Below are 27,978 nucleotides of genomic sequence, written 5' to 3'. Positions count from 1 at the left end.
GAGATTGAATCCAATGTCTTACACTGGTAGGCAAATGCTTGATGCTGAGCTACATCTCTAGCCCTTGCTGAGCCATTTTAAAGTAGATTCTAAAAAAATGGTTTGAGGTTGGGCTCAGCTTAAGGCGCAGCTAAGAAAAACACTTGCCACATAAACCTGACAGTCTGAGTTCAATCCCCAGAACCAACAATGGGAGGAAAGTATCCTCTCCCAGCAGATGTCCTTCTGCCTGCACACTCAGTGGCATGAGCACACACATACTCTTTCTGAAAACTGAAGTTAGAATTACGGCTTTATTGGGTTCAGGTTAAGTATTTTGGGAATATTTTTCATATGCTGCTTCTTGGTATCACTTCATCTCGACTCAGCTAGAAGTGAGGGAAGAGTCATTCCTTGGCTTTGCCATTTACTCCGGATGTGAATTCAAACTTTACTTTGTGAATACAACCTACTGTGTAATGTTGTTTTGAAGATTAGGAGAAACAATATTTGTGAAATACTTCAGAAGGTTACACTGGCAGCTGTAGCAGGCATCAGGATTGTTTTATCCAGGACTGGTGAGGTGGGTTGGTTGGTTGGTTTTTTATTTTTGTTTTTGAGACAGGATCTCTCACTTGGTATCCCTGGCTTGTCTAGAACTCACTATGTAGAGTGGCTTCCAACTCATGGAAACAACCCTCCTGCTTCTGCCTCCTGCATGCTGGAATTAAAAGTGTGCACTAAGACCCCCGGCCATTTCACTTTTCATACTACATGCCCCAAACACTGTAGACCCGGGCAAACCAGAACAACTAGTTACTCTACTGCCTAAGTGTAAAGATACTGTTTCCAAGGCTCTGCCACCTGAGCCTTCCCCACTCTGACAGCAAAGCCTGAGAGATTAGACTCTATTGAAAACAGTGTTGACGTCATGGCCAGCAGCACTGTTGCTGATGTGAAACTGCTCTGTCTGCACAGGTGGGGATGCACTCCAGAGGAACCCAGACAGCAAAGGAAGACATGGAAATGGATCCAAAGCCTGACTTAGATTCAGATTCCTGGTGCCTCCTTGGAACAGACTCTTGTCGGCCTAGCCTCTAGTCTCCTGAGCCCACATAGCCCTCAGGAAACTGGGACCCAAAGAACTTCACCGCACACTTACTGAGTGCAGAGAGCAGCTTCCCTGGCTTTGCTCACTTGCAGACACAGAGCGCAGGGCAGATGGAGGCTCGAAAGCACTTTCCTTGTGCATTTGGAGAGTGGCATTGCCTTTTAGATAGGATCTAGGAGTGATTTTATTGTGTGGGAGAATGGAAGGGTCCAGTGGCCCTGGCTTTGTCATCAGTGACTGCCATAGCAACAGCAGCTCTGTCCCTCGTCTTTTGAGCCCACCTTTGAAGAGGAGACACAGTACTCACCTTAATTGCACTGGTAGCAGCTCATTTCCTGTTTATCATTTTCATCATTAATTGGAAGCTGCCTTGGGATTTAAGCACCAGGCATTGCACATCTGGATGGATGAAGGAAACTATAAAAATGGAGTGGGCTGCCCAGGCTCCTCCAGATAGTGGTAAAGTATTCATGCCTTCTCAGAAGCCTGGAGTCCAGAGAAATTTACTGGTAGAGTCAGTCAGTCTAGAGCTTATTTTCAGGAAGTTCGGTTACTTCATGCAGCTGAGTGCTTCATGAGGAAGCTTAGATTGCTTTCACCGTGGAGGTTGTTTGAAACATCATCAGTGAGGTGCAGAGAAAGGGCAGGTCCCTCACCGCAATAGCCAAACTTTGAGGCTACAGTTAGTACAAGATGGGGTTTCCCAGTTCTGGGGGATTACTCCAAGACAAAAGGTGTATGAGCAAATTACACCACCATCAGGTAGTAGATAGAGCTGTGGGGGAAAGTCATGGGGGGAGGTAATACTTCCTTCAGCGCCTTGCCTTGGTATCTGAGAGGGCCTCAGTGACACTGAGGTCTTCTGTCCCTGTGAAGGCTTCTTTGTACCTCTAGTGTCATGGCCCTTAGGGGTCTGACTGGGATAATCAACCCTGAGCACTCCCTGTCTATGTCTAGTCAGTATTGTCCCCTCGGGTGTGTTTTGGAGCCATGTCAGACCAATCAGTGTCATCTTTTGTACTTGAGTAGCCCAAAGCCAGCACCAAATCCTTGGGGTCACAAAAGCTTGACAGGTAGAACCTGCCAAGTAAGAGGGAATTGGCTGCAAGCTCACTCTGTGTTCTTGTCGAGAGGAGCAAGCCCCCTTTCCCAAAGACAATAAACGCCCTAGAAGAGCCAGCCTTCCAGGCATACATTGGTAGTTTCCCTTATGTGAGCCTGTGCTTCCACCAAGTCTAATGGATCGCTTGTGTTTGAGGCCACCGCAGCCTGTGATAAGTACACATCCTCTGTGCTACACACAGCTAAATTAGTAGTGTTTCATTTAACCAAACCAAAAAAAGGTTTGCTATCTCTTTTAATATTGCAGGAGGACCTACCTATGCAGGAGAAATTTTGCCATTTCCTTAAGCTAGTGGTACAAAGGCTGGTGCTGGGAGGAAGCCCATCTCTGAGGATGGGCAACTCTGTCCAATGGGATCACTAATGTCCCTTGTTTTCTCAGTTCTGAGAAGCCAGTACAGTAGTACAGATGTCATCACTGAAGCCTTTTTCCAGAATAAGGCAGGCCCAATCCTGGTGTTACAAGTTCTAGGGTCTGGCAGTCAGCCCTGTCAGAGTTTTGGTTCAGTTTGGTCAGTACAGCTTTGGTTTTGTCAGGACTGGCTGGCCTTTCAAGGTCCTGTGTCCTCATGCTTACCATCTCAGCAGGCCTGAGAGGCAGGGTCTGAGGTGCTCAGTGTGAGCGCTGCTTCCCCTCTGGAGCTAAGGTGTGGGTGTTGCTGACTAGGGGGGTGACAGCGAGTCTTGAAGCAGGCAGGAGTCCTGGGGTGTCATGCTCAAGTACAGCATGGCGGTCATTTTCTCTAGTCTGTTCCTTTGGGAAGTGTAGGTTTGCTATTAATCTAGCTGAGAATCTTAAGTTCTGTGCCTTAGAGACAATTTGCACTTTCCAGAATTGTGCCTAGGACAGCCATAAGATTTTTTTCCCTACCAAACAGCTATGCAAACAAAAACCAGTTCAAAAGTCACAACCATCCACTGGGTTTAGTAAAAGTGAAGACAGCAGAAATGTCTCAAATGGTCTCTCTAGCTAAATCTTCGTAAATTGTCCTGCTCGCCCTCCATGCAGTGCTGGGTGATTGAAGCCTTCCAGTAGTGCTGCTTTGAGTTACAGTATAGCCTGCGTCTATCCTCTGTGCCAACACTGGCTCAAGAGCCAGCTTCTTGTTAGCCTGATGCTGGAAAGGATGAGGATGAAGTGGTGTGGCATTTCTGTTTAAATAAACGTTTATAAACTCTCAGCGAGTGCTGTGCTTCAGTAGGCCTGTCTACTGCCTCAGTTCCAGAGACAGAACACCCACAGTTCTAGGCCTTGGGAAATCTCCAATTCTGTGAGTCTTCTATAAATAAATAACTAAAAGTGTTCTTTTAACAGAAATGACATAAGAAACATTACACGGAAATAACCTCTGCTGTTTTCCAATTTCATTCTTGCCAGAAAAAAAAAATTTCCCCCAGAAGTTTGTAAAAATTTAGAAAGTGCAGAAGGGGAAAAAGCCATTAAAAGAAGGATCCTCTGCAGGTCAGAGTGACTTGCTGAGCATGCCTGGTGACCAGAGTCCAGCCTACGGAGACCACAAAGCTGTCTGAGGCCTCACACCCTGGCATGTGCATACACAGTATTGAGAAGAATCAGAGCTCTACACACCGCCTTGGTCCTGACCAGGAGACTTTTCCAAGTGATCATGCCAGTTTGTCTACAAAACTTCCTCAGGAAAGCGGAGTTGTACTTGGTCTCCTTGGCACAACAGCTGTTACTTTTCTTGGCTGAGCATTGCACTAAACTTTAAAGCAAAAGGCTCCTAATGCTCAAATTTCATTTGGTTTGTTATCCAGAAACATTTATGGTGGGAAGAGCAGCCCAGGAAAAAATATGTATTTTAGAGAAAGTTGCTTATATGAGATCCCCAGGCCTCAAAGGAAGTACAGTCATAATAGCAGGAGGCGGGGTCAGGACTCCAGTCAGGACTAGGAGATTCCCTGCAAGGCCAGAAGTCATTTATTGCCTCAGTGATTAACTGCCGACATAAATGTGCTCATCATTAATCCTCACGGGTCATGGGCTTTGAGGAGGAAATCTACATCCCAGCCCTGCTTGCCACCTGTGTAGTTGCGAGACTCATCAACTGACCGGAAGCAAATGTTGGAAGAGCACTGTACTGTGTGAACTAGGAGGTCTGAGCCCCACATGTCTGCACACATTTCTAAAGGAAAAGAGCTAGCTACCTTGGGAGTTTCACTGAGCGAATGTCCCAGAGCTTTTGAACTTTAAAATGCATGATATTTACAACGTGCTTAAAGAACATGGACATTTACAAGCAGCATCTACGTTATCTCTATTTGAGGTAACGTGACCCTTCCTCCCCCAGAGTCAACGCTAGCTAAATTCAGAAGACACAAAACCAAGGTCATGGAATACAAAGTCAGGCTCTTGTTTTCTCTCTTTGGCACCTTAAAACTGAGTCGGGTCTGTAGAAAGCCCTACACACAGTTGTTCCCTCCTGAGAGCGCTGACCTTTGACCCTAATAACATCATCATGGGATCCTGAGTCCACATGCAGAGGAGGCCCAGCAGATGAAGCAAGGGGATCCGGTTCCCCTTGCCATCGTTCCCCGCTGAAGTAGCGGAGCAGCAGATTTGAACCCCGTCCACTGTGTCCTGTGTAAGTGGCTGCCCCGTGTTTCCAGCCCCAGCCTGTTGAGAAATGCTCCGACCCAAGTCAGAGCATATCTAGTGCTTCATAACATTTGTGAGTGTCGTGAATGGGATGGGGCGCTGGAGAGACGGCTCTGAGGTTAAGACTGACCACTTGTTGCTCTTGTAGATGACCTGGATTCCCAGCGCACACATGGTGGTCCACAACCATCTGTAACTCCAGTTTCAGGAGATCCAACACTCTTCTGACTTTCGCAGGCACCAAGCATGCACACGGTGCAAATACGTACATGCGGACAAAAATGCATAAATCTTTTAAAATCATGAACATGGGGATGCAACCTTGTGACTCTAGCCATGGCTTATTTGTTACATGGAATAGAGAACTTTGTGTGCTCCTCAGTAAACCTGCCTGGGGGAGAGAGCCTGTCAGGTTACAGATCCAGTGGTTCTAGGAGCTTAAGCAGCCATCCTTAAGCTCCCCAAACCCATTAGTTGACGGCCTAACTTGAAGTGGGCACTGTTCCCACGGTTAAGAAGACCTGATCCCTTTCAGAGTTTAAAATAGAAGCATGACTACGCAGGGCCATGAAACAGTGAGCACTGTCCACGCTTGCTTGGACAGGATCTGCTGCCTCAAGGCAGCCACACAGCCATGTTTGAAAGTGTACCAGCAGCTTCTTCCTTCAACATAGGAAGCATTTAAAGAAAACAAGCTCAGAGAAGTTCTTTTCTACCCATCCCTGCCCTGTAAACTGCATAAAGATATTTCATTCTACAGCACGCCACAGGGAAGGGTTAGGATACGCTGGTCCCCTAACGTTACATACTTTTGTTGGCTTTCAGCCAGACCCATGAGCCATGAAGGCCAAGAAAAGACTTCCATCAGTAATGCCTCACAGCACAGTCTTACTGCCTTTCATAAGAGTTACCATCTGTGTGACAATGACACTCTGACCTCGACTCACTCATCTTTATATCCCAACTTTCAAGAGCAAGAAGAACTAACAGAAACCCTGGACTCTGCTGTGGCCAGAAAATGCTGACTACAGGCACTCCAGGCACAAACCCTGGTCAGGTTCGGGAAGAGCTTTAATGCAGCCTCACTTCCCAGGGTCCTCAACTACCAATTCTTCAGGCAAGACCATGAGCACTCAGCCAAGCTTCTGATCCTGTGAGAAGATGGGGCTTCCATTTGCCCCTGCCGTGCAGCAGTGGCTCTCCTCCACATGGGTCGTTTTGCCCAACAGGCAGATCCTGAGTTTTGGAAAAGTTCTGGTTTTCTCCCTGCTTCCCATCACTTATCTCTGGTTTTCTGCTGAAGGGACGAACAGCCCGAGTGAGGCAGTGTCTGCCACTGTCTGCTCAGCTGTCATGCCTCCTTGGAGGTGGAGGACGGTTCTTGATGGTCTTACACTTTGGTATGTGGCGTTCAGCCACCTTGGGAGCAAAGTGGCGGCTGCAATGAGGACACTGCACGTAGTCTGGGTTTTCTGCAGGCAAGATGGAAGGCAGGTCTGAGGGATTGCCACCTCTGGCGATTACCTGCTGGACCTGTCGTGCATGCCGGAGGGTACGGATAAAAGACTCGTGCTTCTGTCTCCAGGTGCTCTTCCGAGGAGGAGGCTCAGCCTGCAATGTAAAAGGAGCATTGAGCCGTGGGTCCTTCCCCTTTCTGGGGCTCCCTGGGGAGCATGTGGAAAGGGCCTCAAGACCAAAGAACAGAGAAAGGTGTGAGCAGAATAATCAAAGCACAGCCCAAGAGCCTTCGAGGAGGGGTCCTACCTGGAGGCAAGGTGACCCTGAGAGGAGGGAGGTGTGGGATGAAAACACTGAATGTAGGGCTCCTCTCTTACCCTGTATATCCAGGTGCCTAGCACCCCAGGATTTCTCTCTAAAGAAATTGAACTAGATACATTTTTTAAAGATTTTTAATTTCAGGTGTGTGTGTGAGAGAGAGAGAGACACACACACAGAGAGACACACAGAGAGAGACAAGGGGCCTGGGGAGGGTATTTCTTGTAATTACAGGTGGCTATAAGCCCCCTGAACTCTGGTCCTCTGAAAAGGCAAAGTACTCTTAACCACTGAGATGGCTTTCCAACCCCTAGATGACTTTTAGTTCAAATAATCCAGACAGGATAAGGAACAGAGTTCATCTCAGTGCTGGTGGTGGGGAAGCCTGAGCTTCCTAGCAACCACGAGAACTGTCAAACTCCTTTCTAAGATCAGCTCCCAGAATACTAATAACTAAGAACAAGAAGCTCTTGGGAGAAACCACAGTTCTCTGGATTCATTCAGTGAGCCAGAAATGAACCTTCCAATACTGACTTTAGGGAACCACAATTACAGGGGTCACTACTTCATAACTTCAGTATGAAGTCCTTTACTGATAAACTCACTACAGCTTAAGTACACATGAACAGAAGGTGTGTGGTGCAGACCTTTGATCCCAGTACTCGGGAGGTAGAGGCAGGAATCTAAAGCCAGCCAGCACTAAAGAGGGAGACCCTGTCTCAAATCAGAAACAAAAAGAAGGAAAACAAAACAAAACAAAACAATGGACAGGCGGCAGGGATTGTAAGATCCCCCATGAGAGCTTATCTAAAGAGAGAAGGTCCCGAAGTACAAAAACAAAAACTCAAGAAACTGAAAAAAAGTTTTAACAGAAAAATATAATATCAAGTACCATGTCTAGGGTATAGAAATGGTTCAGCAGTTAAGAGCACTGGCTGCTCTGGTAGAGGACCGAGGTTTGATTCCCAGCACCATGTAGTGGCTCATAATAGTCTGAAACTCTAGTCCCAGGGGACAGCATGCCTCCTCCTGACCTCCTTAGGCAATGCACACATGCAGGCAAAACACCCATGTACATAAAAATAAATTGTTTAAAAAAAGATTTCGTTGAAAAAAAGGAATATAATATGAAAAGTGAACAGCCAGAGAAACAAAACCACCATAAATTAAAAGCCTGACAGTCGAAACTCAAGATGCATCGCAAAACAATGAAACCTCAGAATGGGAAAACGAGACCAGATGGAAAGGAGAAATGACCAGAAAATCAGTCCAGAAAGCTCAACCTGTGAGCAAACCTGTTCCAAAAAGGACAGGAAGCCCAAGAAGAAGTTACTAAGGAAATAATAACTTAATAATAATTTAATTAACATTTGTAGAATTAAAGATCATGTCTTGACCCTCAAAGTGGCTTACCAAAACTTCAAAATGAGGCCTGTAAAACCTTAAAAAAGTTCAGAGTGAAGAAAACCCTGTTAGCTTTTGGAAATAAAACAAAATTGGTTTCATAAAGTGAAGCAAGAGTCAAAACAACATGAGATTTCCCAAGAGAAAGCAGTGGGTGCTGAAAGCTAGAAAAAAATACTGTCTAAAAGTTCTAATAAGGTGAGAAACCATGAAATGTTTCTTCTTTTTATGACTTTTATTAAATTTGTTCTTTCACAATTAAAAAAAAAAAAAAAAAGGCGTTCTCATAAAGAGCCAGGCAGGGAGGCAGAGGCGGGCTGATCTCTGTGAGTTCCAGGCTAGCCAGGGCTGCATAATGAGGCAATGGCTTAAGAACAAAGTTCTAAAAAAATCACTTCCCACCGAGATTTCTATGCCCAGCCAAGTCTTCAAATAGGAAGCATTTATGTAGATAATTTCTTTAATTCCATGAATAAAAATATACTGCTTATGCATGTCTCTTGGTAAGCTTCCAGCAAAACAAACAGGGAAACCAGAAAAAAGACAGGGTCCAACAGTGAAGAGAAGCAAATGGAAGTTACAAAGCCAACGGATGGCCACTCCAGACCGAGCAAGAGGAGAAAGGGAAGTTTGCAGAATTTGGGGGAAAAGAAAAGCATCTCAAACTTTTTGTTATAAAAGGTATCTAGGAGTTGGGGAGCTGGCTCAGTGGTTAAGAGCACTGCCTATGCTTCCAGAGGTCCTGAGTTTAATTCCCAGCAACCACATGGTGGCTCACAACCATCTGTAATGAGATCTGATGCCCTCTTCTGGTGTGTCTGAAGACAGCTACAGTGTACTCATATACAGTAAATTTAAAAAATCTTTTTTAAAAAAAAGGTATCGACATTTTTAAAAACAGTAGGGGGCTGGAGAGATGGCTCAGTGGTTAAGAGCACTGTCTGTTCTTCCAGAGGTCCTGAGTTCAATTCCCAGTAACCACATGGTGGCTCACAACCATCTGTAATGGGATCTGATGCCCTCTTCTGGCCTGTAGGTATACATGCAGGTAGGATGCTGTATATATAATAAATAAGTCTTTAAAAAAATTAAAAAATGCTCAGTGGTAGAGCGCTTGCCTAGCAAGCCCAAGGCCCTGGGTTCGGTTCCCAGCTTCCAAAAAAAAAAAAAAATTAAAAAATGTTAGGTTGGTTAGGGGAAGCTTTATAAATTCATGGAAAATTTGCTCGTCAGTGAAGACAGACCTGTACTATAAAACCCACTGTTTTAAATCAGAACTGTGGTCAGCTAGAGTAGAAGGGAAAATAATAACGGAGAAGGCAAAGGGACAAGGGTCTGCAAGCAGACATCAGAGAACGTGGAAGGTTGGCAAACAAGGAAGCAAGCGTTTTGTTTAGAAACATGGGAGTGCATGCCAGAAGATAGCTCACACGGCTGCAGACTCAAGCGGGGACCTGAGAAGGATGACGTAAGACTGCACTGTACACCATTTAGTACCACATGGATTTTTAAATGTGTGTGACGAGCTATTTAAAATAAAATCAGAGCCAGCAAGGTGGCTCTGTGGGTGAGTGTGCCTGTCACCTCATGCTCAATGGCCCAAGTTTATCCCAAGATCCATAAGGGAGAATAAGAGAACCAGCTCTCACACGTTGTCCTCTGATTTCAACATCTGTATGTGCACACTGACACACAAAGTAAGTGAATATTGATCCTTAAGAGCATTTAAAGGTGGGCTGGAGAGATGGCTCAGTGGTTAAGAGCACTGTCTGCTATTCCAGAGGTCCTGAGTTCAATCCAGAGCAACTACACAGTGGCTCACAACCATCTGTAATGGGATCTTCTGGCACGAAGAGGTACATGCAGATAGAGCAGTCATACACATAAAATAAATCTTTAAAAAGAATTAAAAAAAACTGTTGGTGAAAGGTAAGAACAAGGAATACCATCAAAGGGAAAAGCAGGCTTGACCAGGCATACCTCACTGAAACCAAAGACAAAAGGGCTGGTATTAGACATGGCAACCAGGAATCTTAAAAGAATTCAGCAGAAGAATCTTCAACCCTACAGTAGCTGTGTTTCCATCCCCTATCATACCGAAATACTCATTAATACATTAAGCTCAAAGATCTGTGTGGGCTCCTGCCCCTCATGCTGACAGTGTAGTAGACGCGCTCTCTGTCTGCAGGGTGTTATATGAATATTAACTGATTTAACAGACGTCCTGATCTCAGAGTATACAGGAAGAATGACAAGGACCTGCAGCCACTTAGCTCTCAAGGGCACGGAACTCTGGAGTGAGACATGAGAGTCCAGGATAGACAGCTCAATCCAAGTCCTTTCTGCCCAGTGCAGCCCAGGACCTCAAATGGGTCTGCCTAGAGCTGGGAACGGGGTTGGGGGATGGGGGGGTGGAGAGGTGGGGGGGTCATTCTGCAGCTTCACTGCCACTATATTTAGGATATTTAGGAACTTAAGAAGCACCGAATACTTTTGATGGCCCCAAGTAAATTACTATGATAGGCTAGTGGGAATCCCCAGTGAATTACTGGGCTGACCAAAGGGGGAAGAATAGTAACTGGCCATCCTGTCATTATCTGTCAGAGCAACATGCCAACTTCTTATTGGAAACTGGGTTCTAGGGAGATCATCTCTGAATGTGGGAGAGACATTCTTGCAGTGATCTCTCAAATTGTATGGAAAGAAAACAACTGTAAATAGAAGTTACCCTCCAACATCCGTTACACCAATGTGCTTTTAAAAGACTCTATCTAGCAAGGGGACATTGAAACTATAACATCCTGATAAGAGAGAATTGGGAGCTGGGTGTGCCGACTCAGGCCTCTAATCCCAGCACTTGGAAAGCAGAGGCAGGTGAATCTCTGTGACTTTGAGGCCAGTCTGGTCTACATAGTGAGTTCCAGGCCAGCCATTGAGGAGGAGGAGAGAGAAGAGAGAAGGGAGGGGGAGAGAGGGGTGGAGAGAGGAAGCCTATGAGGGCACATTTCTTTTGGGAAGAAATGAAAACAGAAATAGATTCTATTTTTCCCCAGACTATTAGAGTTACATGGGCCTTTGAGTTTGTCTAACATGGGTTATTCCTAGCCCTGACCATCTTATTCTTTAATATTTTTCTTTAAGTTCATGACCTCACAGAAATTATGGGCTTAATATGTTGTTCTAATACATTCTAGAATAGTGTTGAGAAACTCTTTATTTTATAAAGCAAGTAAGTGGCTTACCCTTGAAGGTTGGTTATGTGGCAACTGTCTCCAGGTGGGTTAAATTAACCCACAACTGATTAACTGGGTTAGTTTAGCCTGAGCCGTATCAGCTAGGTGTCATGAAGGCCTCACTTAGGTTTTTTTAAAAGTGAGGGATGTTTTTGATATATATAGAAAAGAGTACTGTATCCCTATGGTGTTAACTCTAACTAGTCGTGGAGAAGGGATCCAAACTTACATATGTTTCTTGACCTTATTGAGAAAGTACATCAAAGTGGAACTAATTTTGAAAGAGATTACTGGGAATGGCAACAGTCGGAAAAAAGCAAGGGATTCCCCTAATAAATCAAGAAAATATGCATTTTATAGTTGTTTTAAAATAAAATGCAAGTTTTTAAATGTAGGCTTTTTCCTGCAGCAAACATGAATTCGTTTTTACAATAATCAAAAGGACATATATTTTGAAGTCTAGATTTTGGAGTCAATTCAAGTAAGATTTATCTATAGGCCGTACCTCACAAAGGTGTTAAGATGGGGGGGGTTCGGGGAGGAGGTATGGGATGTGGAACAGTCGGAAGGTGGACAGGGAGGGGAATAAAATCTGGAGTGTAAAAAACAAGGGTGTAAGATAGAAACTCAAGAGCAAGGGCTACTGATTAGCAGTCCACTGTAGATCCACACCTACAGGTCTCTGAGGATGTCGCTAAAAGATAAAAATCTATTTAAACTGTCTGAGCTTGTGTGCCTCTCTCTGTGTGTGTGTGTGTGTGTGTGTGTGTGTGTGTGTGTGTGTGTGTGTGTGTGTGTGTGTGTGTGTGTGTGTGTGTGTGTACATGTGTCAGTTTAGGGGAAGCCTAGGCCTTAATTTTTGAGTGGATATAATGACATTCCCACAGACACAATAAGATTCTTACCCTCACACAGAATTGTGAGGCTCCAGTGGAAAGCTCTGACTAGAGAGACTGGCAAACAGAAATCCTGATTCTCCCCTCCATCTTACAGGACCCCAGTTCCCACAAGAAAACTGGTGAGGACATAGCAGGCCCTGCTGCGCACCCCCACACAAAGTCAAATCTAGGAGGCTTTTATTACCTTGTCTGTGGCTGGCCCCCTCCAGTTCAAGTACTGCTCTAGTTCTGTGCCCTTCGCCCGGGCCCTGGAGGAGTCAAACACTTTTCTTTTGGAACCCTGCATCTTGCCACAGACGGTGGAGTGTCTCTGCAGCCTGAGGGAAAGAAACGAGCGTCCACAGTGGCTGCATTTGCCCAACTCTTGCTCTTCTGTGGAGGAGCTGGACCCTGAGGACCCTGGTGTTCCGGACAAACTCGATGCCTGCAGTTCATCGCCCAGATCCTCTGCAGGTTGAGAGAATGTGTCTGCTGACAGTCCTGAGTCTCTGTCTCGGATTTTATTGTTACTTACCATCAGCCTTTCCCTTTTGAGCCTCTGGATTTCATAATCAGAGAGCTGTAGTGGACTAGAGTTTTCCTGAGCCTGTTCACAAGTTTGATCCTCTCCCCTGTTTCTACTGAACACCTCGGATCTCAACTCTGGGGATAAGCAGGGGTTGTGCGTGGTGTTGAGGTCACCATCTCTAACCCGCCTCCTAGGTAATACCATCCTTTGTAGCTCCCTGTCTTCCTGGAAAATGGCCTGTTTCTTTTCCCTCTGAATCCTTCGAAGACCCTCCTCTGTCTTCTTTAGCTTTTCTCGTAGGAGAATCTCCTTTCTTCGGATTTCCTTCTGTAAACTCTCGCCTGCAGCTTCTAGCCTTTGGATCTGTGTCCACTCTGTCCTATGGAGCTGTGCCATGACCTTCTCTGCCTGCGGGGAAGCAAGGAGAGAGGGATTCACCCAGCTCCTTAACCCAAAGCTGCTGTCCGAAAACTCGCTGGAGTCAGGGAGCCTTGGGTAGCCATTCTGGTCCCCGTCAATGCCTGTTTCGCTTGTACTATGTGACTTCCGGTGGACCATGGGTTTCAGTGGGTATGCCCGATCCACGCCAACTCGTTTCTTCCTAAATGGAATGAAGTCCTGGTCATTTGCTTTGGGATACCGGGGTGTCGGGCTAGACAAGTAAAACAAACCCTTTCCTTGGCCCTGGGCATTGTTTCCTGAGCCTTGCTGGCTGATTCCTGCACTGTGGGGACAGGAGTGCCTCCGGGCTTTCCTGCAGATGTTCCTTTTGGGGTGGGTGGAGATGTCATCCTCTTGCTCCAGCTGTGTGTTGCTCCAAAGCTTGTGCTGGAAAGTAGTCCTCAAATGTCCCATGGAGGACCGCTGGGGAGAGTCACTTTGTTCATAAGGGTCGTGCTTAGCGGAGTGGAGCCCATGAGCTTCTGTTTTATTATGTGGGAACATAACGCCCACAGGCAGATGTGGAGCCAACTGGAGACCAGCCATTCAGTGCCTGGACCGAAGCCTAGGGGAGATTTAAACCAGATACATGTGAAGAATTTGTCTGAGGTTCACTCCCGGCTGCTAGAGTAAACTGTTTGTACGTTTGCCCTACCCACGTTCCCTTTAAACGTTTCTAGGGACTGTGCTGTTGGATCCGCCAGGATGTTCTTTCAATAAGCATTTAGGGAGTGATGATTATGTGTTAGACCAGACATTGCTAAGCCCCGAGGTCCAAAGCATAAACGTGGCACAGGTGTTCTGCCACTGACTTTTCTCCAGGCCGGTATATGACCTGCCATACGCTATTTATGGAATGGGTGGGAAAAGCTCTAGTTCGAAGGTCGTCTGTGACACAAAACAGGCAACCTGTTCTTACCAGCCCCGGGTTCTTGTAAACTGCAGAGACTGCTCTGAGTCCAGTCCCACAGTTTTACAGGGTGAGAACAGTGGCCTGGCGACAAGGCCTGGCCCAAAAGGCTCCCTGCTGCAAACTACAAAGAGTACGGGGTTGCCCGGACCTGAAGCAGGTGCCTGGTTGTCAAACCCTCATTCAAAGATGCTCTGTGGCTCAAACCGGTCTTAGCTTGTAAAGAGTGTGTGTTGGGGGAGGGGTGACAGACACCTGAGCGCCCCAGCCCGCTTTAGATCCGGAACTCCGAAGTCATGTTCTGTCCCAGAAGGTCAAATGGGAGCCCTTACTGGAACCCGGCCCCTAAGGATAAACTCTCATCTCCAACCCCTCGGGAGGTCTCGGTGTCTCCCCTTTCGGCATACCTTAGGCGCTCGGTGGGGAGCCGCTCCAGCTCAAGGAAAATCCCCAAGACCTAGTCTTCCACACCTGACTAAACCCAACCGCCGTCCACGCAGGCGCTCTCTGTCTACCTCTGTTATCCCGTTGCCTAGAGACCAGAGCGCCGCCTCTGGTTGAGAACGTTTAGCTCCAGATGTGCGCAGGCGCAGTCCACAAGCTGTCGGAAAGCCGCCCGGGACCGGTCTGGGTGGTGGGAAGTGGGAGGGGGGAGGGGGGAATAGGAGGATGGGAGGGAGGGGGAGGGAAAGGGGGAAGGGAGGTGGAATGGGGGTGCAGTCGGGTCACTTGACCACCGGTTGCAGCCAACTCCACAGCTCAGATCAGCTTTGCCCTTGGGAAGGGGTTGGAGAAGTTTTTCTGGGGCTACATCAAAGAAGAGTTTGGATTTCTCCGAGAATGATGCTCCCAGACCTTAGGGTGTGCCCTTGTCTGGAGAAGGGTGGAGCCCTCAGATGGGCTGTAGACTCATCCCGCCCCAGGATTCGGGGGTCTGTCGGGCTAGCGGGAGTGGGACTGCTGATCACCCTTCTGAGCACGCTGGGCTACTGCGCTCAGGCCCCAGGTAGGGCTACAAGCTCCAGGCTACATGCTCCCGGGCTGTCTTCCCTCTCAATGCTTTGGCGCCTGCTATTAGCTTTATTTTTATTTCGCTATGTGTTATAGTCCCAGGATAGTTTCTACGGCCAATCTAATCATTCTGCTATTATAATGTTTTACTCTCACGTGACCGTTACTACTTAGGGCCCAGGAATGACTCAGCCAAATGTAACAATAATAAAGTTAACAACCAGATCAACAGTAATGAAGATAACTTGATTTCAACATTAAACGATCCTCTGCAACTTTTTGACATCAGAAGAGAGTTTATTTGTCTTCTTCGTGCTTCAGTTCATTTGGATAAGCTGTTTGGAACAGATAGCTCAGTTTTTCTTGTTACTACTCAGAAGATTTGTGCACGTGGGAAATAAAGTAGACAGCAGTCTGGTTAATACAACATATCAGATGTCAGCTTTTATGTGCTACGAAGAAACTCCTAGGTGGGCTCTCTAGGGCAGATTGTCAGTCATTCTTTTCACTCTCAGTTGGCTCTTGGGCCTTCTCTGCATTGCAGACGGTTCCCACCGACTAGGACTGGCGAATCGCAGCCCACGACCCCTGCCTCGGTCAGCTTTCTATGGTTTCCCTTTTAAACTGGTTTTAGCACTTGCCCTCAGAATCTCTAGTTTTAAAGTATGCATAACTTCCTCATGCAAGACAAATTTCACTTCTCTGGGTTCTGTCTCCTCTATGTTAGTTAGGATTCCACTCGATTCTCTTTTGTTTTGTTTTGTTTGCTGTTTGTTTTGGGATAGGTTCCCTATTTAGTCCATGGTTAGCACTGGTTAGTCCTCCTCCTGCCTATTTAATCCTCTTGCCTCAGAGGCCCCCCGGGATATAACCCCCCCCCCCCCCCCCCGGCGGGGGGGGGGGGGGAGAGAGAGAGAGAGAGAGAGAGAGAGAGAGAGAGAGAGAGAGAGAGAGAGAGAGCCCAAGATCTATGTGAGTATATGCCCTGTGTGTGCAGTGCCTGGGAAGGCCAGAAGATGGCAATGGAACCCCTAGACCTGAAGTCCGGGCAATTGAGAGCTAACAGGACCGAAACACCCCCACCCACACCCCCGCTTCTCCCCCCCCTTCCCTCCCTCCCTCCCTTTCTCTCCTTCTCCACCCTTCCCCCCTTCTGTTTGATTGGCGTTTTTTTTTGAGATAAGGTCTCAAAATGTGGCCTTGGTTGGTCTGAATTGTGCTGTGTATTCCAGGCTAGCCTTGAACTCAAAGGGATCCACTTGCCTCTGCCTCCAAAGAGCTGGAATTACAGATGTGTACCGTGCTCAGCACACCTCGATTGATAGATAACAAACTCCGCACACACACTCAACTTTTCCTTATCTTTCCTCTGTGTCCGGGCCCCTGTGCTCTGGCTTTTACCCTCTCTTGTTAACTAAGTAGTGTCCTTCTCCAGCGAGCTTCTATTTCTGGAGCCTATGCCCCTGTGGTCTGGCTTCTGCCCTCTCTTGTTAACTACATAGTGTCCTTCTCGGGGGAACTTCTATTTCTGGAGCCTATTTACTTGGCAAAATTGATCATTCACTCCCTTAAGACTCACCTCTCACTACTCCTGCGTCCTCAGTCTTGTTCCACCTCTTTAAGGTGCCTGGCATTCATACAGTGAATATATTGGAATATACTTACTCCCTTGCTGAACTCTAAGTTTCGATGTTCTCCTGAGTGCTCTTATTTTTGACATATATGCAGTTCTAGGCAGTGTCTTCCTTAAGACTTCTATCAGATCTGGAGTTTGGGGGTTCTCCTATGTCTAAAATATGCCCTGTTTAGCAACATTCTCTCTCCAACCACGCACCTGGCACATCCTTGTGACAGTTCCTCGGGAGCCCCAAACTCAGTGTGACAGATACTGATCATCTCCCCATTCTCTGTCTGCTGTTTCCTGTGGTTCATGTCTTCTCGCCCTCAAAGCTCCCATTATCTTCTTTCTTTGCCATCTCTTCCAAATGACCTACAAGTTCTGTAGAATCTGCATCTGCCATTTTTCTCATAAATGGTACCCTCTCTTGTCCTGCCTGTGTTTATCGCTGCAGTGGCTTTACCCTCCTCACATCTGCATTTTTCTCCCCAAATCCATCCTTCTCGCTGTTGTCCAGATGTTGATTCTAAACTTTCTTAGCCAGCTTTGTTGAGATATTAGCAGAACCTAGGCTTATCAATCAGTGGTAGAACGTATACTTAGAATGCACAAGGACCTAGGTTTCATCACCAAGCAATAACAACAATAACGCACACACACACACACACACACACACACACACACACGCACGCACGCACGCACGCACGCATGCACGACAGGGGTGGGGGGAGATGCAGGGGGGCGAAGCAGGTGGGGGGAGAGATCACAAATAAAAAAGTGTGTATAGTACTCTGACAACACATATACTAGAACGGAATTGATACTGAGATTAGCACAGCTGCTGCTCAAGAATGAAACACAAATTTACAAAATGTGTCTTTTAAAACTTGTTTGGGGGGCTGGAGAGATGTCTCAGCGGTTAAGAGCACTGACTGCTCTTCCAGAGGTCCTGAGTTCAATTCCCAGCAACCACATGGTGGCTCACAACCATCTGTAATGGGATCTGATGCCCTCTTCTGGTGTGTTTGAGGATAGCAACAGTGTACTCATATACGCAAAGTAAATACATATTACAAAAAAATTGTTTGGGTCTGTGGAACTAGCTCAGCTGTGCAAACAGGAAGACCTGAATCAGTCATCACAGTCCACATTTTTAAAAGCCCAGCTTGGCCGTTTTTTCACAGATTTGTAATCCTACTTCTGATAATGCAAGGACAGGTGACTCCCTGGGTTCCCTGGCCAGGCAGCCGAGCCTACCCAGCAAGTTCCAGGACAGTGAGCGAGCCTGTTGAAAAAAAATGGGTCGTACTTGGAGAATGACACTCTAGCTTGTCCTCTGGCCTCCATATGTGTGTCCACATACACACATGAACAAGAAGATGCACAAAATCATATACATACATACATATATATATATTTATATATCAGTGTAAAGCGTGATGTTTTGATACAAGTATACATTGTAAAATGATTAAGTTGAGCTAACCGTTGTGGTTGATATTAGTTAGGGGTTACTATCCCACCTTTGATCATTTAGTTCCCAAATAAAAGACACAAAACATATTTATAACTAGCCTTAGAAACACTAGAGCTGAGCAGATATCAACCCTCAAAGTTATTGTCTACTTACCTGTCAATAACCCTGAGTTATAACTTGCCATGTTCCTCCTGGGCCATTCTTACTTTGACTGTCCAGCCCTCATGGCCGTGTTCTTGTGATTCACCCACCCCATAGTGTCTTCTCTCTTTGCCTCTCTCCTCCTCATCTCTCTCCTTCTTCCAACCTCAAGCCCTGCAACTGAAGTTCTACCCACCTCTCTTCTGCCCAGCTATAGGCTGTGGGTATCTTTATTCAGCCAATCATTTTAAATTAAGGTTGCATAGCATCACTTGGTGTAGTGAGGATCTCCTCATCCCTGGGGCCAGTCAGGCCTTGGGGGCCAGTATTAAGCATTACAATACCTGGCAATGGATCCAACCTCCATGGCTAACTACTAAATCCTTCTCTTCCCTACTGACTTCTTGAGGAACTGATCCATGACTTAATCACCCTACAGTTCTGCCTCCCCTGAATAGATTGAGTCCACCTCAGCAGGTCTCAGCCATGGCTGTGCAGTGGGACGCAGTATCTTGGGAATAAAATGTGGGCATATATTCAAAAGGTTCCCCTAGGATCCTAATGAGCAGATGGTGTTTGAGAGTCCCTGGTTTCATCACAACTATTTCTGCCGTCTTGCCTGTTGGTACTACCTCACCCACAGACTGGAGAAAGAGAGAGTATTCCTAGAAGTGGACTTTGGACTGGCTGCCTGAAACTAAATCCTGGCTCCGTCATTTTCTGGTAGTGATTCTGTAACTTTGGAAAAATGCTGTCCTCTCCACCACCTCTTTCTCGGTCCTTCCAGTCAGAATTAATCTCTTTGCTTCTTCATAACACCTTCTGTCCCTGTTCTAATGCTGGGCTGGTTCATGGTGAGCTCTCAGAGTTAGAGAAATGAATCACCATGTTCCCCAGGATCTTGTCATTCTGTGCACTCGTAGCTACAATGAAGAGCTCTTTGAGGGCACCGATTATATATCATCCCTCTTGTACACCATATGGCCTTCCATCCATTTCACTACTCAATGGGTTTGGAATCCATAGGGATTTGACTTACTTTAATTGAAGGTTAGAGAAATTACATCAGTCAAACACAGTGTTTAGTGTTGTTTTCAAATATTGCCAAGGACACCATTCAGTCCTGCTCCTCCTCCCCCCAGCAGGGAGGCTTTTTAACTTTGTAACGGGGAACTAGTATAATGATAGATTTCCATAGCTACCACCGCAAACTATCTCATCTCGCCAAGTCTGCCAGCCCCACATATTAACAAATGGAGCTCGGTGTGATGAAATGATATGGTACAAGCAATCCAAGAGGGAACAATAAACGCCACACTCAATTTGCTTCATAGGCATTCTTGATCCTAAGGGTAGCTGAGTTCCGATACCTACAAATCAAATCTTATTTTAGCAATCCTCACCTAGAAACCCCTTAGTGATTCCCTTTTTCTAAAAGCAAATGCATGCAGTTTGGTTATTTTGCTCAGATTTATTGATTCTATTGAGATTCCGAGCCATGAACTACTTGCCCATGCTTTACTACTTATCAATTTTAAGCATAATCTTAGTAAGGTAGGCTCTGGGTTGCAGCTTCCAAAACCCCAGATAGAATGACTTCACTGTGATGTCGTGTGCATTTATTGTCCCTTGTTATGAAGTTAAAATTATGCTTGACCCAGAATTGGAAGACAACTGGAGGGAGGTGGGGGGAGGAAGGCAGGCCAGATCTGCTATTACAGTCACAGACTATGCTAACAGCCCTAGGCACCCAGTAGGCAGTCATGTTGGTGCTTAGTTTATGAGTGGACATATTAAGTGTTTTGTCTATGCTTTCTATACCCACGGGAAAATGACAAGAGGTGCACACTTAGTGACGAAGTAGGGAATAAGTTGGCCAATGTTTGCAAAACCGGCCTCAAAAATCAATCCCAGGCTCCTTCCACAATGTGACCCATTTGTCTTGAAGCCCCACCCTCGGGCGTACTCTTGGCCGAGGAGCCACCTCTGATTGGTTAGATCGTGATGACGGACGTGCAGGGCAGCGTTGGAGAAGCTGCGCTCTAAACTTCCGGAAGCGGCAGTTAGCGTGGCGCGGGCAGTTGATCTAAAGGTCTTCTTCGGGGCTGTCCAGCGCCTAGTGGGGAAGCCCCGGAAACTCAAGTGTCCGCCGCTCGGATCATCCAAGTGTCAGTGGAGGGGATGGCGGGCCTCATGGGGATAGGATGGATGGCGGCTTCAGGGCTGCAAGGGTAGCGGGGTGAACAGGTGAAGTCCCCCCACACCACCAGGGGATTGTGTTTACACATACCCACCCACTTAAACTCCTTACAGTTCCGGGATCCTGAGGTTCCGGAAAAGCCCCCATGGTGTGGGGAGTACGGGTGCAGCCCTTCTTAGGATGATGTCTCACCTTGCTGTTTCTGACAGGTTTGAGCATGGCAGAAGGGGACACCTTGGTCTCAGTGGATTACGAAATTTTTGGAAAGGTTCAAGGGGTGTTTTTCCGCAAGTACACTCAGGTATGTGGCCTATAGACTTAAGTGTCGGGGCGCATCACGAAGTGATGGACAGGAGGCCTGGTTCTCACGAATGGGCACTGGGAGAGTGGGAAGGGAGCACCTGGACACTATTCTGAAGAATACTGTTAGCACACCCTGTTGTGCTGTCACCAGGCTAAGTCATTTTTATAGGAAAGCTGCCATCAAGATAGAGAGGTGGCGTTAGGTGAACCAATCTTTGGAGAAAGTTACAGAATCACCCATCATCATACATACGACAAGTTTATTCCTCCAACTTCCTTTCAATACCTCAACTTTTTCCCCCCACCATGGGACTCAAACCCAGGGACGTTTGCATGCTAAGCAAGCCCTCTACCAGATAACAAAAAACTTGGCATCCTCTACCTCTGTTTCCCATCACTAATCTCCCCAACGCACAAGGGCGTCTCTCACCATATCCATCCTAAAGGATGTGACATAGCAGCTAATTGAGAATTTTCATTGTTTTAGTTCAGGTATCAAAGTATTTAAAACAACTCAAGTTGTACAAGTAATGTTCTTCAGTCACAGGAGAAGTAAGTACAAATCAATAACAGAAAGATAACTGAATATTCCAAATTATCTGGAGTAACACGTTTTTTCTAAAATTATGGTAGAAATGTACTGAAAACCTTACCATTTTAACCATTTGAAAACACAGAATTCTGTAACCTTCATACATTCATACATTCTTTTTTTTTTTTTTCTATTCTTTTTTTCGGAGCTGGGGATCGAACCCAGGGCCTTGCGCTTGCTAGGCAAGCGCTCTACCACTGAGCCAAATCCCCAACCCCCATTCATACATTCTTATCACCAAGGAACATTTGAAGAACTTACCCCCGACACATACACTTTTTTCTTTATCTCTACCCACTAACCACCAGCTCCTGTCTTCCCCTCCACCAGCCCCTGGCAGTCATGATCCTGCTACCCATGTATAGATATATGTGTGGAAGTCAGAGGATCATTTACGGGAGTCAGTTCTCTCTTTCTACCATGTAGATTCCAGGGACCGAACTCAGGTCATCTGGCTTGGTGGCAAGAACCATCTTGTTGGATCTCTATAAATTTGACCGTTGTAGCTAGCTTACAGGTAGAGTCATAAAGTATTCGTCCTTCTGTGACTGCCTTACTTCACTAGCATCCTGCCCTCAAGATTCATCCACACGTCCTGAGTCAGAACCTCCTTCCTTTTTAAGGCTGAATAACATGTTTGTACGGTCTCAGGGTAATTTGCCTTCTCCTGATGAACAGGGATGAGTATCTTTTATGTGCTAACTGGTATTAAAAGAAGATGTTGTATATTTGGAGAACTTTGTATTCAAATCCTTGGCCCATTTCTAAATTGAGTTATTTTCCTTCTTTTATGTATGTGTTAATATCTCTTTATCTACTCCAGATACGAAGTCTCTGTCTCTTACCTTTCTTTATTTGAGTTTGAGGTAGGGTCTCACTCTGTAGCCCTGGCTGGCCTGGAACCTAAGAAATCCACATGCTTCTTTCTCCTGAGTGCTGGGAATAAAGGTGTATGTTACCCTGCCCAGCACTCTTTCTCTTTTTAGAAACTTGTGTTTATGTGAACATCTGTGTGACTGTCTGTGGAGTATACGGCAGAGTAGGTGCGAGTGCCTACAGAGGATAGGAGAGGGTGGAGATCCCCTGGAGCTGGGGTTTCAGGCAGTTGTGAGCCACTTAATGTGGGTTCTGGGAATGGACTCGGGTCCTCTGCAAGAGCAAGTGTCCTTCACCACTGGACATCTCTCCAGCCTCTGCCTTGATACTGGTCTCTTTGCAAATGTCTGATTCCAACATTTCTTTCACTTTGGAGAGTTCCTTTTTCTTGACAGGGTTCTTTGAAACATCAAAGTTTTTCATTTTGTTTGTTTTGAGAAAGTTTCACTGTATAGCCTAGACTGGGTTCAGACTCCTGGTATTCCTCCCAAATACTGGAATTACAGACGTGAGCCACCATGCCCAGCGGAAGGATTTACTTTTTTTTTTTTTTTTTTTTTTTTTCGAGCTGGGGAACCGAATCCAGGGCCTTGCGCTTGTTAGGGCAAGCGCCTACCACTGAGCTAAATCCCCAACCCCTAGGATTTACTTTTGAACTCCCAATTTTGCTTTTTCTGGGGTGGGGGTGGTGGTGGTGGCGGCGGTGGTGGTGGCGGCGGCGGCTGTACTTGTAGTGCTGTGATTTGTCCTTTTAGGGATTTAGGGTCATGAAGAGTCATGCCTATGTTTTTCCCTAAGGCTTTTCGTGTTTTGATCTCTTAAGCTTTGGGGAGTTTTTGGGGAGCAGGGGTATGTGGTTTGTTTGTGCCAGGAAAGAAAAGCACACCAGGCTCTGCCAGATGCCTCTCCTTAGCCCACGTGGCCACTGCTTTCCTGGGAGGCCATGCAGCCCTTAGAGAAGCAGACTCCAGATCCCTGAGCAATGCCGGCCTCTGCAGGCTTTGTTCCCTCAACTGCCCAGCAGCTTGTGCACCCACTTCCTCTACTGTACCTTCTCTCCTGCTCAGGTCTCCCCTTCCACAGAACTCTGGCCATCAGGCCCCCTGCAAATTCTTCTGCCTCCGGGCTACCCTGTCAGCTGGTTCTTTTCCTACTGTACTAAGGCAGAGTTCTAGTTATTCATCTGAGAGACTTTCTTCTTAGGTTGAAACAAGAACTGGCGATTGGATTCCTTAAATTGTTCTTAGAAGGTTTGGCTCCGTGGTGCACATTCTTGAAGGCTGGAGGAGGAGGAGGGTGTGGGCACTAAAATGAGCTCAAGACCAGCCTGGGTTACAATAGTGAGACCCAACCTCAAAGAAAAAAATGAAAATAAAAAATCATATATAAATAACTATATATATAATTTATATATATATGGACTGTGTAAGCAAAAATGTTTATTGGATCTGTGTGTGTGTGTCTGTGTGTGTATGTGTGTGTGTTTACATGCATGTGGAGGTCAGAGGACACCTTGTGGGAGTCACTTCTCTCCTCTCCTTCCACTATGTGTCCTGGGGATCAAACTCAGGTCATCAGGCTTGGTGGCAAGTAGCTCTTCCCGCTGTGCCATCTTGCCAGCCTGGAAAATGGCTTTCAATATGTTGTTAGCATATTGGAATTTCCTTTCAAAGAAGGCTGTTGGAATTTCACTTTATGCATTGTTTTGTTCATTTTTCCTGGGGAGACATGGATAGATGTCTGTTCACCCTATTAGGGTACCAAGAACAGACCAAACAAACGATTGCAGCTTGGTAAACCAGTGAGCTTTAATTTTGATTAAATATGAACGACTTACAGGCAGCTACAGCTTGCAGTCCCCATCCCCCATCCTTAAGTGATGTCAGGGAGGGTTAGAGTGTAGTTGCCTTTTATGCCAGTTAGTGTGCTGTGCTGAGAGTCCCTTAGGAGCTGCTTCGTGTGCCTCCCTCCCCGAGGATGGAATGCTATTGGGCCTAACATGAGGGGCTTCTCCAGGAATCATAACTGCTAAGTTGTGGTTTAAGCCCAGAGAACAGAGTTCTCCAGCACTCGGATATTCTAATCTGAATCTGAATCAGCAAGCAGTATTATGATATCATTTAAAAACAAGAGTAAAACTTAGCACACAAATAGAACCTGTTGGAAATTCCCATCCTCGGATGGGTCAGAATTGGGAGTGTCTTGTTCACGGGAATCCAGGTCAATCACATTTCAGATGAGAGATTTATTTGGCCGATACAACCTCCTGCTCAAAACTGCAGAGTCACGCTGATGGCTGCTTGCTGACTGGTGATTTAACCGCTGGAGGCTGCAAGCTCCCCCAGCTTATGTTGGAGCACAAGGGCGCAGTTACACAGTTGGCTGGATGGGCTGCCTTCCTCAGAGTGCACTCTCTGCTTTCTTCTTTTATGTTTCTCCTTTGGCACAACTATACCCACTGCAGACAGAAGCCTTAGTGTCCCGTCCATCCCCGAGGCTGTTATTTGATGGAAATTTTTTTTTTTAAATACTTTATTTAGTATATATGAGTACATTGTAGCTGTCTTTAGATACGCCAGAATCTGTTATAGATGGTTGTGAGCCACCATGTGGTTGCTGGGAATTGAACTCAGGACCTCTGGAAGAGCAGTCAGTGCTCTTAACCGCTGAGCCATCTCTCCAGCCCTGATGGAAATATTTTTGTTCATCATGCAAACATGTCTGCCCTGACTATAGCTGCTTTGATGACTACTCCATCCAGTTCCTCCTCAGAACATTATTTGTGTGTGTGTGTGTGTGTGTGTGTGTGTGTGTGTTTGTACATAATGCTTTCCTTGGTACACTCCAGCAGTCTCCCACCTTTTCTGGGTTATGCCGTCATTTGCCCATGCAGTCGTGTTAGCTCCTGTACTCTTTTGTAATCCAACCTCTCCTATCGATCAACAGCAATAGAATATCCTAATTGTGATTTATGTAGCAATGAAACTAGCTCCAGCCCATCACTGTCTTTCCTCAATGCTTGCTTCTGCCACGGCTCCATAAGGAACACCAAGGCAGGACAAACCACGTGTCAGCTTCTCTTCATAAGCACATGCAACTTTATGTTTTTAATTAATATTTTATTTTTCTGTTTATTGGTACTTTGCCTGCCTGCAAGTGTGTAGGAGGGTGTCAGATCCCCTGGAACTAGAGTTACAAATGGTTGTGAGCTGTCCTGTGGATACTGCGAATTGAACCCAGGTCCTCTGGAAGAACAACTAGTGTTCTTCACCACTGAGCCACCTCGCCAGCCCACACATGTTTAACTGTGATTACTTATTAGAGGAGAGAAATGAAATGCTAGGAAAAGGAGCACCAGGTTTGGAAAGGTGGCTACCATGAGATCCTCTTCAAGAAATGAGCTTTATTGAGAGACCTTTGTGACTCTGGGGTCTGTGGGCAGGCCTTGAGGTAGGAGAGCATTAATTCATCAGATCAGGCAACATGGCACGACTTAAAGGATTTCATTGAAAACTCGGAGAGGAATGGGAAGGTGGCTCAGTGGGTAAAGGCACTTGCCACCAAGGCTGCTGGTGGACTGATCTCAATCCCCAGGACCCACATGGTGGAAGGAAGGAACAGTCCTCTGACCTGCATGATAGGTAGAAGGAATAACCAAGAGAGATGGTGCCTTCAACGAAACCCCCAAACAAGGGGAAATATCCGACTTTTATGTTCTCTCCATATTAGAGTTTGTCAGTAAGTTGTTTTTAGTGACTTAGTTTAGGAGAGCCTACAGGATAAGAGCGCTGAGGAACCAGTACTGGACAGGACTGTATATTAGGGACTGTAAGTTATGAGGCCGTAACACAGCATGGCTTCTTAACTCTTGGTCCAGAAAGAACTGCCGCATGGACTTGGCCTGATTTCTCCAGGCTACCAATCTGGTCTCTTAGAGCAGCCCGTGTCTTCCACAGGCAGGCCCCTGATCTAACAAGAAAGGCAAGTGGAAACCTGATAGCTATGGAGCCTCGTGAACCCTGAGTGTTCAGAGGCCTCACAGCTGCTTCCCTTCTCCACCAAGTGTGACAGAAAGTGGGCTTTGGGTGCAACGTAAACATGTTGGGTTAGCGGGTCCTCACAGTAAAAACAATGGTTGTGTTGCCCAGGAAATTGTGAAATACTGTGCAGTGATCTTTAAAGATACAGTGGGTCCCTTCATCTGGATTCGTTTAGGTGTGGTCCTCGCTAAAGGCAAAGGGAGGGATCAAATAACTCGAAGCTTTTTCTGTTTAACACACCCACTAGATTGCTGATTAGGAGAAGAGAAAATGAGGGTTGCGGGTAGTTTAGAGCTGAAGTGCTTGCCTCCCTTGGTAACATGTATGAGGCCCTAGGCAAATCCCCAGTCCTGCAAAACCAAACTGAAACTCAGGGTCTTCCCCACCTCACGGTACTTGGCTACACATGGTGCCGCGCACTGATAATCCCAGCACTAAGAAGACAGGCTGGATGAGGGTTGGAAGATCAAGGCTAACCTGATCTACCGATGGGTTCTGTCTAGGCCAGCCCAGGCTACATGAGACTGTCTCAGAGAAAGAAAGGAAAGGAACAAGCCGTAAGCATTAGGACATCATTCTGAAGGCATCTTCTGGGGGCCTGCTCTAGTGCTCAGCCACAATGACTGTGCAGTGGAAAATGCTAGAGAAATCAAATGCTGGGTTTTGTAGAAGAAAAAAAGGAAAACGGAATCAAGTGGCTAAGAATCAGCCATGAGATCCTTCTGGTGTCTGTTTTGATTTTTCTGGACAATGTCAAATTAGTTGTGGTGCTTTGCTTTCAGGCCAGGATGCTGGCCACAGATCCTCATCTCACTTTGCTCTGCGCACTCTTACCGGACTTCTTTCTTTCTTTTCTTCCCTTAGGCTGAGAGCAAAAAGCTAGGTTTGGTGGGCTGGGTTCAGAACACCAACAGGGGCACGGTGCAAGGACAACTGCAAGGCCCCGTCTCCAAGGTCCGCTTTATGCAGGAGTGGCTGGAGAAAAGAGGAAGTCCCAAATCTCACATCGACCGAGCAAACTTCAACAATGAGAAAATCATCTCAAACTTGGATTATTCAGACTTCCAAATTATAAAATAATGACACGAATTTTAATTTTTTTCAAAGTAATCTCACTCCTTTTTTTTATCGGTATATATAAAATAGAATGATTCTGTGCTCAGTATTAGAATTTGTTAGTAAGTTATTATAGTTGCATGTTTGAAAGTTACCAGGTATTACATGTATGACGAAAGACCAATAAAAACACATCAGAACCTCATGCTGACACTGCCTTTTTCTCTTTCAATCATTGGTGAACTTTTGGGCAACATGATGTATTCAGTCAACATTGTGGAAGGAAGATTTTGAAGGGGTCTGAAAGAGAAGTGACTTTGAGTCATTTCTTTAAATTGTTTGCCCAGGGGACTTCATGTGTAGTGAGAGCAAATGCCACCAGGTTGGGTTGTTAAGTGTTCAGATGCTGTGTTTCACTAATGACTTTTGGCTTTCAATCATTTGAAGCATCTACTGTTATTCCTTTTCCAAGGGTTAGAAATTCAGATAAAGTAGTTATGGGCTGGATTGCCCCTCCCCTCATCCCATTGGACTGCTGACTCACAAGTGTATATGCACAAAAGACCACGTGAGACAGCCAGCCACACCCAAGAAGGAATCCCGGCCTTACTCTCTGACTTGTCCCAGAACTGAAAACAAAACAAACACCACCACCACCACCACC

At 46.1% G+C, this 27,978-nt stretch overlaps 3 protein-coding genes across 7 annotated transcripts in view; 2 read left to right on the top strand and 1 right to left on the bottom strand.

Moving 5' to 3' along the window:
• Nek9 (NIMA related kinase 9) overlaps positions 1 to 3,393 on the top strand; it is a 40,988-nt gene extending 37,595 nt beyond the window's left edge. For both annotated transcript variants that reach the window (XM_032908162.1, XM_032908163.1), the window contains one exon: positions 958 to 3,393. In XM_032908162.1, coding sequence (XP_032764053.1) covers positions 958 to 1,080 — 123 coding nt within the window. In that variant the 3' untranslated portion in view covers positions 1,081 to 3,393. The remainder of the gene's footprint in view (positions 1 to 957) is intronic.
• A 2,489-nt stretch (positions 3,394 to 5,882) lies between these two features.
• Zc2hc1c (zinc finger C2HC-type containing 1C) lies at positions 5,883 to 14,519 on the bottom strand. Its single transcript, XM_032908164.1, has 3 exons — positions 14,408 to 14,519; positions 12,326 to 13,655; positions 5,883 to 6,440 (listed from the first exon to the last, which is right to left on the bottom strand). Exons 2-3 carry the CDS (start codon positions 13,634 to 13,636, stop codon positions 6,174 to 6,176), a joined length of 1,578 nt encoding a protein of 525 aa, XP_032764055.1. The 5' UTR covers positions 13,637 to 13,655; positions 14,408 to 14,519; the 3' UTR covers positions 5,883 to 6,173.
• Positions 14,520 to 14,786: 267 nt separating this feature from the next.
• Positions 14,787 to 27,519, top strand: Acyp1 (acylphosphatase 1). Of its 4 annotated transcripts, none has more exons than XM_032908157.1 (3): positions 14,787 to 15,006; positions 20,657 to 20,748; positions 27,123 to 27,519. In XM_032908157.1, the coding sequence occupies exons 1-3, from the start codon at positions 14,841 to 14,843 to the stop codon at positions 27,336 to 27,338; spliced, it is 474 nt and encodes a 157-aa protein (XP_032764048.1). In that variant the 5' UTR covers positions 14,787 to 14,840; the 3' UTR covers positions 27,339 to 27,519. The 4 variants fall into 4 exon arrangements, with proteins under 4 accessions (XP_032764048.1, XP_032764051.1, XP_032764050.1 ...); XM_032908160.1 differs by lacking the exon at positions 14,787 to 15,006 and adding an exon at positions 20,262 to 20,339; XM_032908159.1 differs by lacking the exon at positions 14,787 to 15,006 and adding an exon at positions 20,314 to 20,486.
• The last annotated feature ends 459 nt before the right edge of the window (positions 27,520 to 27,978 follow it).

The sequence above is a fragment of the Rattus rattus genome, chromosome 7, assembly GCF_011064425.1.
Source record: "Rattus rattus isolate New Zealand chromosome 7, Rrattus_CSIRO_v1, whole genome shotgun sequence".
Taxonomy (NCBI): Eukaryota; Metazoa; Chordata; class Mammalia; order Rodentia; family Muridae; genus Rattus; species Rattus rattus.
Note: the sequence above shows the minus strand (reverse complement) of the source record. Positions and strands in the feature narration are given on the sequence as shown.